This window comes from Blennius ocellaris, assembly GCF_963422515.1.
Source record: "Blennius ocellaris genome assembly, chromosome: 6".
NCBI classification, from domain to species: Eukaryota; Metazoa; Chordata; class Actinopteri; order Blenniiformes; family Blenniidae; genus Blennius; species Blennius ocellaris.
This window is the reverse complement of record NC_137655.1, coordinates 1,663,250-1,682,082: the sequence shown is the minus strand read 5'-3', so window position 1 is coordinate 1,682,082 and position 18,833 is coordinate 1,663,250. Positions and strand designations below refer to the sequence as shown.

General features: G+C 43.2%; 1 protein-coding gene across 9 annotated transcripts in view; it reads left to right on the top strand.

Moving 5' to 3' along the window:
* Positions 1-2,236: 2,236 nt before the first annotated feature.
* Positions 2,237-18,833, top strand: part of lrrfip1a (leucine rich repeat (in FLII) interacting protein 1a) — a 53,661-nt gene continuing 37,064 nt past the window's right edge. For all 9 annotated transcript variants that reach the window (XM_080498289.1, XM_080498288.1, XM_080498290.1 and 6 more), the window contains exon 1: positions 2,237-2,748. In XM_080498289.1, coding sequence (XP_080354415.1) covers positions 2,659-2,748 — 90 coding nt within the window. In that variant the 5' untranslated portion in view covers positions 2,237-2,658. The remainder of the gene's footprint in view (positions 2,749-18,833) is intronic.

Sequence of the window (18,833 nt, the reverse complement as noted above, 5' to 3'; positions counted from 1 at the left end):
CAGTCTCAAGATCACAGTTTCAAGGTTTTGGTCATGACTCGGTCTCTGTTCCTTAAATGTCTCACCTTGTCTCGTCTCGTCTCGTCTCGTCTTGGCCTTGAGATGTTCTAGTCTTGGTCTTGCCTTGTCTTTTCTAGGTCTTGGTCTTGTATGTCTTGTCTTAGTCTTGGTCTTGGTCTTATCTTGGCCTTGGGACGTTCTTGTCTTGTCTTGTCTTGTCTTGTCTAGGTCTTGGTCTTGTCTTCTATGTCCTAAAAACATTTAAGACATTTGTACCGACTTTAATCAAGATACGAATTGGAATTATGTCAGTGTCTGTATAAATGACCCGTCTGCACAGTGATTTAATAGAGTTCTTTTAACCATAATTAGTAAGTTTTTTTTTCATATTTCAGAGATGTTTTGATTTTTTTTTTTACTACAAATTGCAGCAATAACTTTTTTAAACAGATTTAATTCAACAAAAAATCTGTATACATCCTTATATCTCTGATTCATGCTGGTATGTTTTTCTCAATAAAGCGATACAAGGTCAATTTTACAACATTGCTGTTGTTCTTTCATCACTTTGATTTTCTGTTGGCCACCAGTTCTGCTCTTTCTGCGTCATATTCGGTTATATTTATGCAAACTGTGGTATCATCAGTCATACACAGTCAGGGTGAAATATATCAAGTTGAATATGAACAAATCAAGGCCTCATACGTTAAATGGTATTTATAACAACTGACGTACGAGGAGCCAATCGTGCAGTTTCCGACCTACAAACTGCGCTGACACCTCTGATCCCCGTGGAGCTTCAGCAGGTTTTAATGTGAAACGACGACACCATACTTGTGGTGGTCTGTGTTAATGAATCTGTGAAGAAAAACACGAGCCACTGGCACCAAGTTCCAAATGTCACAGCCAGAACTTATAAAAAGGCCGTCGGTGAAGTCACTATCAGACTTCACCCCTCTGACCCGCGTCACGCACACTTCAGCGGACTATTACATCAAGTTCCTGGTATCCACATTGTGTGTGAACGGCCCCCGGCTGCCGCTTTAAGAAGCACAAGGGGCTGTTTTTAGAGCCGGCTGGTCACCGGTAAAAATAGCAGAGGGGGTGTGAGAGAGAGAGGGAGATAGCCACGCTCTCTTGCCTTGAAACTCAACCCCTGAACATGTATGGTGTCCCCATCCAGAGGTTGATGCTGCCTTCAAGTGCTCCACCGAAAGCTCTGCATCTCCGCCCGCTGAGACGTGGTTTGACAAGTTATCCTTGTAGAAACTCCAGGAAATATCTCCGCTGAATAAATGTCGCTCTGAATGCATCCTGACGCTTTTTATACATGCTTTATAGTAGCAATTCATATGCAAACTTCCTGTTTTTGATGTGTTAGAGGCAATAAAACAGACAAATGCGCAGGTTTTCTTCTTTTAAAGGCAAAAATTCTGAATAATTTGTATAATGACACGCAATATATTTTCTCGCTGCCTTTATAGGAGCATGAATGTTACGGAAAATGTCTCATTTAGACTGTTCAACAAAATACATCAACTTTTACATAGAAATTATACAAAAAAATACACATTTTAAGTAACTTGCATAACACAAAATAGCACCTTAAATGTCAATCCCACAGCATTAACTCAGCTATTTAAAGATCTTCCATTGTCTCTGTTTGAGAAAATATGTTTGAGAAAATATGTGAAAACATGCATTCTTTCCATCGGGTACTTTGATAATAATTTGGGCAAATTAAAATAAAAAGTTTTTCCATTGATATTGAGATTCCAGCAAAGCTCTGCAGAATTTGCACCAATATGACATAATATATTTAATGTTAATATAATCATTCCTGTCACCAAAACATGAAAAATGGTATTAAATAATAAAGAAACTAACTTAACAACAAAATATCTATTACAATATCGAACATGATTATATATGTAGCTCTCATTTTAATAAAATTGCATGGGTTTGACAATTTAATGTTGAAATGAGCGATGTCAACATTTTCAGTCATTTGAAAGGAAAGGAAATTTTGTTATCTCAAGAAAATAAACATTCGATAGGAAGTCTTATTGAAGTTTGCTGGTAAAATAAGAAGCATTTAAAGCGCCAATCGAGAAATCTCAGTTGAAGCGAAAGCCAAATGTCCGACCGGCCGTGAACGCAGCGGGTTCGCGCACAGCCTTTGAAGTTTCCGCGTGTCGCTGGTTCGAGTCTGACTCCGACAGGTGGTGGAGTCACAGCCGCGTCAGCCACGCCGCTCGCGCTCACGACAAAAGGGGGCTTTTCCTTCACGGATGGTTCATATTTGTTATGTTTTTTTGTGTTTCTTTAACTAATCGAGGCGGTTCGACTCCGCTTCTTTTTTTTCTTTTTTTTTTTTAGCCCCGCTGGACCCCCAGCGTGTCAGATGCCGCTGCGGGCGTGAAGCGTCTCGCGCCCCGCTAACAAACACAGGAAGCCGCGCTGGGCGGATGTGTGACAGAATGACCCTCGCCGTGCCGCGTCCTGCTCGCGCTCTCCGGACCTGACACCGCCGCGGCTCTCCCCGCTCGCGTTGGATTACTTTTTGGGTGCTCGCCGGTTCCGATTTTTACCCCCCCACCCCTCTCTCTCTCTCTTAAACTCTAATCGTCCGGGCGTTCGGAGCGCGTGCGGGGCGCCATGGGGACTCAGGGCACGGGACGGAAGAGGTCCACCAAGAAGGACCGGTCGACGGCGGAGGACGATGCGCTCAACCTCATCGCCAGAGAGGTGAGTGTGGAGGCCACTAACTTAATATAAGTCCTTTAAAAAAAAAAAAAAAGTTTAACCACCGGCTACAGAGCGTTTTTTGGGGGAGATGGATGTTTCAAATAGACGGTCCGCGGGCCGAAGTGGGGCCGCTCGAGGCTCGAATTCCGGTCCGTGACTCAACCTTTAAAATAAAAAAAAGTTTAGTTCTGTTTTAAATTATCAATGTCAGCCAAAGATTATTTCTGATTTTTTTGTTATCAATATCAGCCAAAATTTTTTTGTTTTTTGTGATCAATATTAGCAAGAAAAAAAAAATAATCAACATTGGCCAAAGAAATGTTTTTAAAAGTTACTTCTAGTTTTTTTTGTTATCAATAATAGCCAAAGAAATGTTTAGAAAAAGTTATTTCTAGTTTTTAGTTATCAATATCAGCCAAAATTTTTTTGTTTTTTGTGATCAATATTGGCAAGAAAAAAAAAATTAATAAACATTGGCCAAAGAAATGTTTTTAAAACTTACTTCTAGTTTTTTGTTATCAATATTAGCCAAAGTAATGTATAAAAAAAAAAAAAAAGTGCATTTCTTTTTTTTGTTATCAATATTGGCTAGAAGCATTTTTTTAATCAACATTAGCCAAAGCAATGTTTTAAAAAAGTTACTTCTAGTTTTTTGTTATCAATATTGGCTAGAATAATTTTTTTTTTAATCAACGTTAGTCAAAGAAATGTTTTTCTAGTTGGTTATAAATATTGGCCAAAGAAATGGGGGAAAAAAGTCTATTTCAGGTGTTTCTTGTCAATATTAGCCAATGAAATATAAAAATAAAACTCACTTAAGACTATTATCTGTGGAAAAAAGATGTGGTAATCGCTTAACCCCCACCGCGGTCCATGATGTCATCAAACTGACGCTAGCAGCAGGAGGAGCAGGGCCATAGACCTATAGAACTAGAATTATATAGAGGTTTCCGAGCAGGAAGCGACTTGTAAATTTCTACACGCTCTGTCTTCTTCTGTGTTTCTGGTGTGTTTGGTGAGTCACAGCGCCCCTAAAGGCCTGGCAGGTGTACTACATGTCCTGATGCCTTGTGTTGAGACGAGTTCATAGTGACGTGTGGACAGAATCTTTTTTAGAGAAAGGCTGGGGAGAAGGAAGATTCCATCGTGTGAAGGTACCCTAAAAAAAGGAGCTACTGTAAAAATGACCGTCCACCTTTAGCCACCGGACGTTTGGTGTTGGGCGTCTCTTCTTAGCCATCCCTTCCAGAGAAGAAGTCATTGAGGCAAGAACTTAAGTTGCTCAAGCAACAAAAAAAAAGGAAATTATGACACCCCCCCCCCCCCCCAGAGGAAAGTCCACCCACCGTGGTCTGACAGAATCCCGTGTGAGAATCGTATATCAGACTCTTAAACAATATGGCAGTTGTGAAATTGCGAAACAATGGCTGTGATTACTTTGCGGTTTCTTTATCTTTGTCATTATTTCTCGGTCTTATTGTGAAGGTCTCTGTGCCTGATCCAACAAGTAGTGGCGTTAAAGTGTTTGTCTGATAAGCGTTTCATGTGCGAACCTGCTTGAGTCGTCAGCCACAGTCCAGGACGGGAGCCGGCACTCGTTTGGTTCCTCGTCGTTTTTCTCGAAGGCGCTGAAGGCATGTTGTGGCGCGTTTCCACCGCCTTGCACCTCTTGGCAGTAGTACGAGTGACGCGGCGGATAAATTGATGTTTTGAACGACGTCTGAGTTCAAACTGGAACTTTTGTCTACAACCACAATCCTGAGGCGTCAAACTGAAGCAAAGTATGAATATTTTAGTTTAATCAACCCCAAAACAAAGCAAAAATCTCAAGTTTGAGTTAAAATCATTAAATTGAGGTATGAGATATGTGGGTATAGGCGATGGCAATTACTGTTTTTGCGTATTCATAGTTAATTAATGAGGAAAAAGTCGATTTACTTTTTCTATTTATCATTATATGGTTTTATTTCAATTCTTGACTTCTTTGTTAGCCAGTTATTCTTTTTGTATTAGTTTTTATTCTCTGGTAGAAGTAACAGAATAGAGTAAAACATGGCCGCCAAGCTGCAAAACAGGGGTAATTATGTGTAGTTTTCTTTGATAAAGTCAAATATTTTCCTTAATGTGAGTTTTCCTCGTACACATAACAAGTTTCGTCGATTTTCAAAAGTCTCAGGTGCGTACAGACACGTTTCCCCGGTCGGCCAGACGAGGACGAGTCCCTGTCACATGTTTTTATCGATGTGGAATCCTGTTTCCTGTCAGAGTGGCTTTAAGACGTGACCCCGATTCATCTCCTCTTTCTTCTCTGGGGAGGAAGTTGGGTCTGCCGCTCACCTCAACCCGGACGCTGCAGGAAATGTACATGTCGTTTCCAACCGGCACGCTCTCGCTCTTCACGCCTTTATTGTGATTTTCTGTGGTTTCCGATGCCCAAATCTGCACAACTTGAATGTGTTGTTGTATTTACTGCTGACGCCCCCGTAGACCGTCTGAGGCGGCACATTCCCGTCCGCCGGTAATGATTTCTTGTTGTGGTCTATTTGTGGAACAAGGAATGTTCCCTGGAACAAGGCTTGTTTTTTTTGTTGTTTTTTTCTTATTTAAGAAGCTCGGGAGTCTGGCAGAGCCTGTCGGGGGTCATTAGTCAGCAGAAATTCCAGATAAACAGAAAGTGTTTTTTTCCCGAAAGTGTCTCTTTAAGCTGTGGACGGGGTGGCGTGTCGGCCCTGATGAGTCGGCCCTTTCTGCAACGGGATTTTAAAAATAGACGCTCCTGAAAGATCAGCTGTTGCTGCACCCCAGTTTTAGTCTGGGACTGTGGGGGGGGGGTGGGGGGGAACAGCATGTGGCCATCCCACCCACGTGGTAGCAGGGAACCGTGAACTGAAGGGTCGCTCCCTGTTGCAGGTACGAACTGTGGGTACCGTGAACCCGGCGGGTCGTAGAACAAAGCGGGAGACGACCACACGGCAGGAAGGAATGTAAACACTGAACACCCCCACCCCCTCAGCCCCCCCACCCCCCGGGCATTTCTGCTTCTGCGCTTTAGGAAAGTCGGTGTCATTCCTCCTGTAAACATGAATTTGTACTGTGGGTTTTATAGTGGCACACTGAAACTCCACTGTTTTGATATTCTGAAGTGTGGAAAGTGTGTGGCGCTAATTTTTATTTATTTTTTAATGGAATTTAATCATGAAGATTTACTCAGAAGTCATTAATTGTTCCGGAACTAATCGCTTTATCTGATATACTCTACATTTAGATCAGAACTTCCACCGGAAGGTGACTACATTTCACAAAGTATATTCTGCTTCTTCTTCTCTACTCAACGGCCAAGGACAGATTAAAACACTGCCACCTATGGGCCAAAGGAGGAAAGACCGAACGAGCGATCCGGTGTTTCTTTGTAATATTGTGACATGACTAGTAGGAATGCTTTGTTTTTAAGAATGAGTAAAACTACTTGTACTAATCTTTTAGCTACTTTCCGATACTCTACATGATCGTACACGTACTGGAACGGCAGTGATTCCCAGCCGAGGGTTTGGGACCCCTGAGTTGCGGCTGCCCGACGCTCTGCCTGCTCGGAACTTGTCAGAATTTACAAAAGTCCAAAGGTGTGATGGTGACATTTTTGTAAAATTTTTGATTTTTGCACTTAAAAAAAAAAAAAATCTGAGCTGTTGCTTCGATCGGCGAAGGAGATCAGCCCGATGAGCTCCAGGCTACAGCCTGTGGTCGTGGCGTTTATTCGCTTCCCAGCGACGATTGTAAAGCTCCGGGGACAAAAGACAATTTGGCAAAAAAGGATTAATGGAATCCCCACATGCTGCATGTTGCGGTCGGGGATTAACACGTGTTTTTAACGTACGGCTGTTTGTCGTCAGGAGATCTTCACAAATAAATGCTAAAGAGTCCAACTTCCAATTTTTCCGATTGTTTTCTTGTACCATGTTGAAATGTTTTTTATCTGAACGTCATCACATTTATTGAGCCTAAATAATTCTCCCATATCAGCGTCGTCTATCAATTATTTTAGTTTTCGATGTCACGTTTGTTTATCTTCAATCATATATGACGTGAATCCTGCTATTACAATCTACAGAAGGTATTTTTTTGAATGGAAATTGTGCTTTTTGTCGAACTTATTTAATTTGACAGAAAATACAATCATAGAGTCTGGAGATTTAAAACGATGTGTCTGTGTGTGTAAAACTACATTAATATTCATCCTCGGGTCACTGAGACGTTACAAGTAATTCACTTATTATAAATCAGTCAAATTGAACGGGTGTTTTCAGGAGTTGAAATCCCTCCATGTCGCAGAGCGAAAAAGTGACAGCTTTTAAAAAAAGAAAGAAAAAGTGGATTTTCATGGCGTGTTAACGCCCTCCATGGCGTGTTAACGCCCTCCATGGCGTACGTTTCCTGGTACTGAAAGTAGAAAACAAGCCTGAGCATTAGAGTTGTTTTTACAGCATGTAAAATTTTTATTATTTCAGCAACTTATGCATGCAGCAGCAGCAATATTGTTGCCTGAGGGCTTGAAGAAATAATGTTCCCGTGGAGGAAATTGCAATAAAACGTCTTACTTTTGCCCCGACCGTCTTCTGACTTACAATGATGTTCACAGCTGGAATGTTGAGTTGTTTTTCTGAGCAAACGAAGTCATTCTACTGCACCTTTTTGAGGGTTTTTTTTTTGTGTTTTTGTGAAAAGTTCACTCGGCGTCATTCTGGAAATGACGTCTCGTTACACGTTAATGGCAGAGACACTGGAAAACAATGCGGTTAGCATGTTGTGGCTTTGTTTGTCGTTGTAGTGAAACCAAACCCTGTAGAGAACAAGACGTTAACGAAGGCGAGAACCCGGACGATTCGAAGTCGTGTTGCTATTCTGGGCGACGTCCGTCGTCAAGCAGCCGAGTCCAAGAGGAACATGGACTGATGGTCACGACACCCTGGAGGCCGCCATGTTGGTTATTGTCCAACCGAGAACTACCGTATTTTCCGCCCTATAAGGCACCTAAATACCTCAAATTTTCTCAAAAGCTGCCAGTGCGCCTTATAACCCGGTTGCCTTATATATGGAAGAATTGCTCTACTTGAGACTGCTATTTGACAGCTGAACAACCAGAAGCTTTTATTTTGACAACTGGATCTTCAGAGCGGACGACACTCCACACAACACCTTCATCACTCATGGTTGCACACCAACATTCTAACAAACCAAAATAAACTAGATGAAATAATGATTCCCTAAACTGGGGAACAAAAACACATAAACACAATCAACACAACACCAAGCCCAACAACAACCCACAATAACCTCCAACAACACAAAACATGAATTTGTCGCTGCAAGGCATGATGGGACATCATGCCTTGCAGCGACAAATTCATCCTGAGCTCCTCAGTGCAGCCGATAGAAACTCCCATAATTCATTGCAGCTGTTTGTGGTGTTTTAAATGCAATTATTGGGGGGTTATATTTGGTTTGTGGTGTCGGTAATAATTGTGTTGTGTTTTTGTTGCTTAGTTCATGTAGTTTAGTTTATTAGCGGTAGTTGTAAGTTGTCAACCAGCAGTGAAGAAGGTTTTGTGTGTAGTGTCCTCCTGGCATAGGCTGCAGGTAGGACTATCAAAATAAAGTGCATGCACCTCTCTGGGTGTTAGAATCAGTGGAAGATGTAACCTAATGGCTTTGAGCTATAAAGGTTATGACCACTGGTCTAGTCCATGTGCCTTATAATGTGGTGCGTCTTATATATGAATAAAGTTGTAAATTATGTCAATCGATGTAGGTGCGCCTTATAATCCGGTGTGCCTTATAGTGTGGAAAATACGGTAGTCACTGGAGCCGCAATTCAGCATTTTAGAAAAGTTTTGGGTTTTTTTTTCCCTCCTCTTCTCCTCGCAGTTGGCGTTTTCAGTGGTTCCCAACACCGTTGTCGTGGAAACGGACTCCGAAATCACAACAAAAGTTTGCCGTTTTCACTTGAAGTAAAAGAATAAAAGTAAATTTTTAGTACTGGAGCGTCCGACCAGGAGCTGCCGTCGTCTACGGTGGAGACGGAATCGCATTGAGCAACGGGGGCAACATTGTTGTAGAACAACGATCCGGACTGTCGCTATACTGGCCCAATGGCACCCAATTGAAAACACTCCTGGTTTAACCAGGTCTGAAGCTGTGTTGTGTTGTGGCTCACATATTATCACACTGGTTCGATAGCGATTTAAAACCAGCTGAAGACGAGGAGACGGTGACGTTTTCAGCCTTTGGAAGCCACGTTGTTCTTCTCGTCAAAACAAAGTTTGATTAGAGCTCTCGCTCATTTTTATGAGGCTGAAAACGTCACATGTGTTCTTTACAAAGTGGAAACCAGTCAGATAGCAGGTCCTAATAGCAGATACACGCTCCCCTCAGCGTGGCCTCTTCTAAAATCGCCGTTTCGCGATAGAGAACCTTGAAGACGTTCCATCTTGAGATCGTTTCTCACGTCGTCAGCTTAATCGTTTCTGCAGGAGTCCTACCAGAGGATTGAACCCGTGGAACGAAAAGTCAACCCGAACTGGCTGGTGGTCATTACCACATGTATTGTGTACACACGGAAATACTCTGAGATAATAGTGCGGATCACGTCGTCTCAAGGTTACCAGTCTGGCAACAAAGCAGCAGTAAGTGTTTTATTTGAGGAGAAAGTCACTCATCATGTGGTACGATTGAATGAATTCTAATTCTACACGTCAAACAGTTAAGATCGACTTACTGTCCTTGGAAATTGTTGTTGGCATTGCTAGTTGGACATGTTTTACTTTGATAACACAGACATGGATATGTTGTTTGTTTGTTTTGTGTGGCACTGGAGTGGATGAGCCTGTTAAGAGCTTAAAACGGTGATGTGGGCTTCAGTGCATGTTGAACTTTTACAGCTTGTGTGGGAACTAAAGTCAAGTTAAAGAACCCTGGTTCAGGATGGACGTGCTCTCTGTGACCACATGCAGAAGTTGTGCTGCACTCAATCTTTCGAAAACGAGAAATAAATAAGTTTAGATGCTAATCTGAACTCCAGTAATGATTCTATGTCGGTACTTTGGCCTCCAGTGAGAAACTCGCTTCTCTAAAACCTGCACCAGCAGAGAAAAACGCCTTTTCTACGTCACTGCAGAGCTTCAGCTCCCGATGGAGGCTTTATCAGATATACCAAGTTACTTTACGTCACGTACAGAAAAGACTTGACCCCACGGTGCTTTAATGCTAGTAGCCGCTATTAGCATGACTTGGCATTAAAATGACACGGAGCCTAAACCGCTGGTGGAACACGCTGTTATTTCAATATATGTTAGTTTACGGCAGGTATGTCAACGGCGAGCACACGCAGGAAACCAGACATCCAAAACTTTTTTGGGGGAAATTTAAAAGTAGGTACTTGACGCGAAGTAGCAACTTAGCGCTAACTAGCTCGCGCCGGCGTGTTCGGGTTAAACGTGTCGTCATTTCCTGTCCGACGGTGGAAGAGCCGCACCGGAAATGCACCACTTAGTCGTTTTTTTTCTCCATTACATGAATTTTGAGATCGTCTGGAGCCAAAAACAATAAAAAATGTGACTAACTGAGCTTCGTCTCAGCTGATTAGGAACTATTATCATTTGTTTTTCTTCACAACATCTTACTATCTTGGAGGGAGGAAATTTTTTTTTGTTTGTTTTCCTCAGAATGTTTGCATCGCAGGATATAGAATGTGATTAAAAGAGTTGTGTAATATTTTTGCGTAAAGCAGAGTTGGGGCAGTAATGGCTGAAGACTGGCTTCTTTCCCACAATCCAGAGATGCTGCTTGATGGTTTAACCCAGTGTTTTTCAACCTTTTGGAGCTGAGGAACACTTTTTTCTTTGGAAAACTCTGGAGCCACACCTCCACCTGAAAATGTTAAAATGTTAAACTGTGTAGCCTCTATTAACAATATAAAGTCTTTCTCATCAAAGTTTTCTCAACAGGAATCCAGTAAATCCAGAAAGCAAGGACTTTTTTTAATAGTGCCTCCCTCAGTGTGAAACCTGGACCTGATGGATGAAGAGCTGAGATCCTGGTTTTCAAAAACTTCTCCATCACTGTCACTGACACAGTACTTTGATACAAGATGGTAGCAGGAGGTGGAGATGAACCACACTGACGTCTGTCACTTTACATTTCACCGGCAAAGTTCTGTGCTGCCCTCTAGTGGTGAAGAGTATTTATACATGATTACTCTGAAACACACTGTCGCTGTGAGAGCAAAGGTTTTTTTAGAAAAATAATGTGAAATGTGATCATTTCCCACGGCTCACCTGACGATCTGGAGGAAACACCAGAGGGTGAAAAACACTGGTTTAATCGGTTGTTCTAAATCTATTTATCTTTTACTGGGATGAGCTTAAACACTTGTAATCTTGGTCTGAATAAGGCGGATATAGAAGGCAGATGACTGCCTTACAATTCGGTGTAATCGGAGGTCCTGATGTAGGAAAACAAAGGTATTTACCCCCCGAGCATTACAGGATCCATACGATTAAACCAATTAACCCCAGTTATCGTCTCCAGACGTTTGGATCGGGGGTCTTCGCCCCCCCCCAGCAGCTGTTCAGGTCTCCGTTGAGTCGGTCTTGTTTCGTCTGCCTCGGCCGGAGGAGACGATCTTAACCGGGGATTAAGTTGCCAGGTTGGCGCTGCGGAGCCGTCAGGAGCTCAGTGAAGCGTTGGAAGAGAACTGAGTGTTTGGAGAGGATTAGTCTGAGCCTTGATGGTAAAAGAGAGGAAGCACCCCCCCCCCCAAACACACACTGACACACACTTTACTTTACAGTCATTAAACAAGCAGCCAACATCAGCACTGAACAAATAATGACACCAGTCGTTCTCCCCGACTGAAACACCCACTTTCTCTTTTTTTATTTAAAATAACAAGCCCCTCAGAGTCGTTTCCTTCACCAGCAGCTCCCGATGTGCCACAAAGCAGTTCGACGTCCAACAATTGCCCCGTGGTGTTTGTTCCTGCTCCGTGCCCGGCACTGGCTTCAGGCCGGCCCGACTCGCGTCTCCTTAAAAGGAAGTGGAGTTTCTGTGTGAATCGGTTTCCTGTGGGGTGACATCACCACACGCACAGCCCGTGCAGATTGTTATCGCAAACTCCTTCCTGTTTACTCGGCATGGCTGAGTTTCTCCCGAAGCTCAGGGAGTGCCGGCGGGGGGGGCGGGGAGGGCGGGCGGGGGGGGTTTACAATATCACAATTGATGGGATCGGGTACACCGATTGTGGTACTGCATGGTATTGTGATACTGCCGTAGGAACGTTTGAGTTACAAGTTCCAGTTTTGGTCTAAACTGCACAAAACTGCACATCTAAGAAAAGAAACTTTGAACTGTATGTGATTCTAAAGGTCAGAAGTTTGAGTTGATTGATGAGCTGTAACCAGAATGGGTTTTTGAATAACAGCAGGGCGTTAATATCCACGTCAGAAACATTTAAAGTCCCAGTGAAATGAAAATTCCACCTCCAAAACACTCCGGCTGTCGCTTCGTGGGACATTTTCCTGCTAACTGGCTGAAGGGTAAAATGCTAAAACACGGCAATCTGCGAGAAAATAGTCGATAAACGGCTCCCGCTAGCCGCTAGCCGCCCGTGCTCCTTTTCTCCTCTCTGGTCTCTTCCAGGCTCAATCTTTCATCAAGGCTCATAAAACGCCGACTATAACTTCAAAACACTAAAAACTTTGATATTTAAGAGGGAAACAAGCCGATATAAACACAACAGATCGAGATCTGCACAACTCGTGACATCACACATAGGCTCCGCCCACAATGGCCCACGAAGGAGAAGGATTCACCCCGATTTCGTCGGCTAGAGATTCAAAATTCAAATAACTTTGTTATGCGACAACAGTGGAGGGGCAGAGTCGGAGGAACCTTACAAGTAGAACCACAACTATCGTTTTTTGACAAAGTAGTGTTTTACATTTCACTGGGACTTTAAAGTCAAGAGTTTGGTTTCCCTGTGAGAGCTCTCGCGACATTCAATAATAAAGGCGTCGTCAACATTTAATTATCTGATATAGAATAATTCCGTTTTCCAGTTTCTCCCCCAGTTTGTCCAAATCAGCTGAACAGAGTCTGTTAAGAATTTATATACGTTTGACCTCCATCACGTTCTCTCCAGAGGTCGTGTTAAATTAGGACCTTCCATGATCCCTTCGTCCACTCACTCATTCATTTTTGTACAATGACGGGAAATTTGGAAAGCGGTTATTTTGCCGGATTAGATTAGAGGGCGCGGATCTTTTTCAATGGCCGGTCAGAAAAAGGTCAAACTGTGACGGACAAGAAGAAAGTCGAGCAGACTTTATTCATTCTGCCGGGATTGTGTAGGAAGAAGTACCTGTTTTAATTTTATTTATCAACGAACACCTCTAGCTTGCATTTGTTCCATTATATAAATGCATTACTATCAATTATAATAAGAAATTGTTGCAGTGAATTAAAAAAAAAACACTCAATTAGCTTCTGAAATAAAGAGCGCCGTTGTTTAGGCGAAGGGATCTCACATACATATTCATTTATTACTTTTTTAATCACGAATCATGTAATTCTCGCACGTTCCCTTGATGTTGTGTCGCCCCAATTCTAATCCATCCCCAACGATCCGTCGCCTCCTTCAGTCTCGGACACACGAGTAAAGAAACGTCTTGTTTGTCGGACGTCAACCTCAGATTCGAGGCAGACGTCAACCCCACCTTTGACGTCACCTTTGTCGTTCCTACGTCTCTGACTCGGTGTACGTCTGCTGTCGTCCACGAGACACTGTCCTACTTGTTCTGGACTCAGAGGTCCAACATCACAATGAAAATCCCTTTAAAGCAGCCGCAAGGGGGGAGAAAGAAAAAAAAAAATCACCTATTTGAAGTAAACATGTCACAGAAATTCCTTCTGTAACTGATCCCCTGTTTTCCACCTCCCCGCGAGGTACCGCTTCCTCCCATCGTGCCTCTGTTGCGTCGACGGTTGCGACACAAACTGCCGTTGCCCCGAGCGACACGCAGCTTCCTATTACCTCCACCCATTGAGAACACGTGGGCCGTAGAACCGAGGGTACAGCCAACGGCGCTCGTGTCGTGAGGCTGGCTTCGCGTGTCGTCGTCGAGCCGCGGAGGAATTTCTGGAGACGTCCTGGACATGCAATACTTTGTAGATCCAAGGCGAAGCACATACCTCTGTCTCCCTCCCTACACATGCACCGTAGGTTCATTGGCAGCAGCTGATATCTGCACTGTTCAAACCCAGCTGCCTCCCCGCCTTTATTTATAGCACCGTCTGCACCATGCTATTTATTTTATTCCTGGCGTGCGATACAGCTGTTCCGCAGTCGGGTCCGACGGGCTTTCGTGAGTCAGACGGAGACGGACGCTTTGACGGTTTCTGTGTTCTGGAACAGCGTGAAGTGGAAGGTGTTGAAAGCTACGTCGGGTTTTAACGTGGTTCCTTTTCTTCCTGCTCATTGGAAGTGTCGTGAAGGAATACCGTCTCTAAAAAAAAAACAAGATTCTGAACGATCAGCTTTTATCCGATGACGTGCAAGATAGGGTTTGGACAAATGCAGGTTCCGGTTCTGGAAGAATGAGTCGCTGAACGGTTCTAGGCGTTAGTGTGTGGCCTTCTGAACGACAACTTCTAATAGCAATCATAGAACCTGACCTGGGCTAATAAATGACATTGTAGGTCAGAGACGTACCAGGAAACCTGATGGACGACGTACCCTCTGGCGGCCCGAAGCCATTGAATCGGCGATTGGGTTCATCGGTTCACGTGATTCTCTACCTCATTTCCTGTTACCTAAACATCCACCAACACACCTGACCAGGACCAGCTGACTTCACTTAGTCACTTTAAAAGGCCTAAAATGATTCAGTCGCTTTAAAATACCTCCTTACCTGGATGAAAGAGAATTACACATAGACGTCCTACCTAGAAAAGTTAGATTTCTTAGATTCTTGCTGCATCAGTAGTTTTTAAATCCTCATGTGATCCTTTTTAAAGAAATATTCCACGACATTTCTCTACTGCGACACTACAAGTCTGTGTTTTCTTTAATACCCAACATGGCAATAAAACTCATAGTTTGTGCTTTCGTCAGTTATTGGCATACATCACATCATCTTTTTTTTTTTCTTAAAACAAGGGCTGGATTTATCCTCGAGTAAAAAAAAAGAAAGAAAGAAAGACACCCATGCTTTAAAAGGAGCTGAGCATTTTTTTCCAGCCCCTCCCTTTTGAGGTCAACGTCTGAGAGGTTAAGATGGTTTTTACGAGAGGAAAATTGCTTTTTTCTTTTTTCTTTTACCCCCCCAGTTCGTCGTCATCACCCTCAACCGGATAATAGAGTGTTGGTGTGTAGAAATCCACTTTAAAGGCCCAGTGAAATGTAAAACACTAGTTGGGGTTTCTCAGGTTCTGAGGTTCCTCCGACTCTGCCCCACCACTGCTGTCGCATAAAACGTTACTTGAATTTTGAATCTCCAGCCGACGAAATCGGGGGAATCCTTCTCCTTCGTGGGCGTGGCGTCAAGAGTTGTGCAGATCTCGATCTGTTGTGTTTATATCGGCTTGTTTCCTCTTAAATATCGACGTTTTTACAGTGTTTTGAAGTTATAGTCGGCGTTTTATGAGCCTTGATGAAAGATTGAGCCTGGAAGAGACCGAGAGAGGAGAAAAGGAGCACGGGCGGCGGGAGCCACTAGCTCGCGCCGCTAGCTCGCGCAGCTAGCGGCTAGCGGGAGCCGCTAGCTTGGGCGAGGACGAAGCGTCTTCTGCTTCCTCAAACATGTTCCAGACGGGGTCACCGATGGCAGAACCACCTTCTGTGTCTTCTTCATCAATCACTGGGTTTGAAATGACCACGATGATGAAATCTGGTTCAATTCAGCCTCTTCGTGGTCAAAACTCTGATCCTCCATAATGTCAACACAACTTGGGCGTGTGCACAACTCGTGATGTCACTCTATTATTGTCAGAAGCTCCGCCCAGCAGAGGAAATAGCGCTGTTTATCGACTATTTTCTCGCAGATTGCCGTGTTTTAACATTTTACCTTCAGCCAGTTAGCAGGAAAATGTTCTAGAAGAGACACCAGAGTGTTTTGGAGGTGAATCTTCATTTCACTGGGACTTTAATGGTCCCACCTCATGTCTCTGTGCTCTCTTTGTCTGTCCTAACCCACCGAGACAGTGAAATACCCATCCATCCATCCATCCATCCATCCGTCCATCCATGGCTGGCATTTGGTTCTGGTGGCCCTTGAGGGCGTTGGCGTCCTGACAGGCTGTCAGATTGACAGAATTTCAGGAACTTTAGCACTCCTACATTTCGTTGTTCGGGCGGAGGCAGTTGCAAACCACAAAACACAAGTGCGGGATGTCATGAAGCAATTTGCTCTGGAAAGAACAGAGAGCAGCTGGATAGATTAGTGACGTCTTTTAGTTGGAATATTTCCACTAGGCCTCTGGATTGCTGCAGAAAATAAACGGCTCGCCGAGAGTTCGTAACGGTCACGAACACGTCGCCCTCAGTCTGTTAACACTTCCTCCCAGCGTGGAATTTAATGGTTTGGCCTGACGTCTTGTTCTTAAGTCGGTTATTTGCAGCCGTTGTAAAAGTGGCTCGTCTCAGACGTGCTGGTTGTGACGTGAAATTTGACCACATGGACGCCAGGAATGGGGGGGAAATTATAATAAACGTGGAGTCAGAGGATGTTGTGGTCGTACAATTTACAGCCCATGAAATGTGGGTGTAGCTGGTGTCAGGAGGTAATCTGTTAATGTGTTCATCTCTCTCATCGTACCCAGTAAGACCAACACCTTTAGGTGGGAAAGTTTAAAAAAAAAAAAAAAAAAAATTCAACTTTTTGAAAATGGCTCCTGGGGTGGAACTTTTTGAAAATGGTCTGATTCCAACGTCGCTGGTTGGTTTGTGCACCACAATCGCAGTTAATACCGTCATTCTTCTGCACATGCTCAGTATGAAGTACGTTTGACTCCAGAGTGTCGTGACTCCCGGTACGTATCCTCCTGGGACTTTTATTTTGACAGTCACTGGAATGACGTCTTTCCATACGAATGTCCGTTTGACTCCCATTGTTGATGTCTCCAGCGTATCTTTTCTCTCTGTGCACGTGTGTGTCGTTTCATTACGAACGGCGTTCACTCGTGGCGCCACAAGAAAAATACTGCGTTTTTTTATCGTTTCCATTTAAATCGACGTCACTTTTCTGAAACAAAACACCAAAAAAAAATAAAAATCCTGGACAATTCCACATTTCAACACGTGTCAGTGGCTATTGAGAACTGAGGAAATCGTGTTTCCAGTATTTTCCAGTAGTTTTCGGTGGTTTCCAGTAGTTTCCAATGGTTTCAAGTGGTTTCCAGTGGTTTCCAGTAGTTTCCAATGGTTTCCAGTAGTTTCCAGTGGTTTCCAGTAGTTTCCAGTGGTTTCCAGTAGTATCCAGTGGTTTCCAGTAGTTTTCAATGGTTTCCAGTAGTTTCCAGTGGTTTTCAGTACTTTCCAGTGGTTTCCAGTAGTTTCCAGTGGTTCCCAGTAGTTTCCAGTGGTTTCCAGTAGTATCCAGTGGTTTCCAGTAGTTTTCAATGGTTTCCAGTAGTTTCCAGTGGTTCCCAGTATTTTCCAGTAGTTTCCAATGGTTTCCAGTAGTTTTCAGTGGTTTCCAGTAGTTTTCAGTGGTTTCCAGTAGTTTCCAGTGGTTTTCAGTACTTTCCAGTGGTTTCCAGTAGTTTCCAGTGGTTTCCAGTATTTTCTAGTAGTTCCCAGTGGTTTCCAATGGTTTCCAGTGGTTTCCAGTATTTTCCAGTGGTTCCCAGTAGTTCCCAGTAGTTCCCAGTGGTTTCCAGTGGTTTCCAGTAGTTTTCAGTGGTTTCAAGTAGTTCCCAGTACTTTATTGACCCTGGATTTAAACAAAAACATCATTTAAAAGGACCCAGCTGGATCAAGATACAGGAATCAGGTTTTTTTTGGGATCGTCCTCCAACACTTTTGTGTTTATTTATAAATAAAGCAAAATAAAGCTTGAGTTTAGTTGGAATATCATGTGAATTGGTCTAAGTGACCAAACGAGCAGGAAGTGGGAGAACATTACATAATGTTTCTTTACTGAACACTTTTTTTTTTTTCATACTTGTCGTTTTTTTGTGTTTGTCCGACTCATAAATCTGGTCTCACTTGTGAACAGAAGTAGCTCACATTGTCTCTGGAGGTTGTTCAGCCCATTGAAATAGAACCAGGTCCATGTAGGTCAGTATAAATAGCTGAGAAAGATTAGAAAAAAAGATGTAAGATCCAGTCTTTTGGCCTAGTTGGGAGCTTCATGCTGACTGGAGGCCACAGTTTCCACTCATTCTACATTGAAAAATGTCCAAAAAAAACGTTTATTAGAAAGAATGAAGCTGGATTTTTGTGTTTTGTCTGCCGAGCTTTGACGTCTGTGACGATTTATGTTAGTTAAGCTTGTGTGGTTTTCATTCTACCCCGCAGCCTTGTCCAGGAAATAAATAAATAAAAAAGGGAGTAAAGTGCACTTGAGGAGATAAGTGTCATCTGCTGCTTTTAAAATGTGTTTTTAAGGACGACTGCACTCAGTCGCTCAGTTGGAAAAGGAGGAAACGAGTCACACCGTCGCCTTGAATTGATCATATCTCAACCCGAATTATCATCCGTCTGAAAAACAACAGATTGCAAAGCGTGAAAAACTGTGTTCATAGTGACGAATTCATAGAGACGAGTTCATAGTGACGAGTTCATAGTGACGAGTTCATAGAGACGAGTTCATAGAGACGAGTTCATAGTGACGAGTTCATAGTGACGAGTTCATAGTGACGAGTTCATAGAGACGAGTTCATAGAGACGAGTTCATAGTGACGAGTTCATAGTGACGTGTTCATAGACGTGTTCATAGAGACGTGTTCATAGAGACGAGTTCATAGTGACGAGTTCATAGTGACGAGTTCATAGTGACGAGTTCATAGAGACGAGTTCATAGTGACGAGTT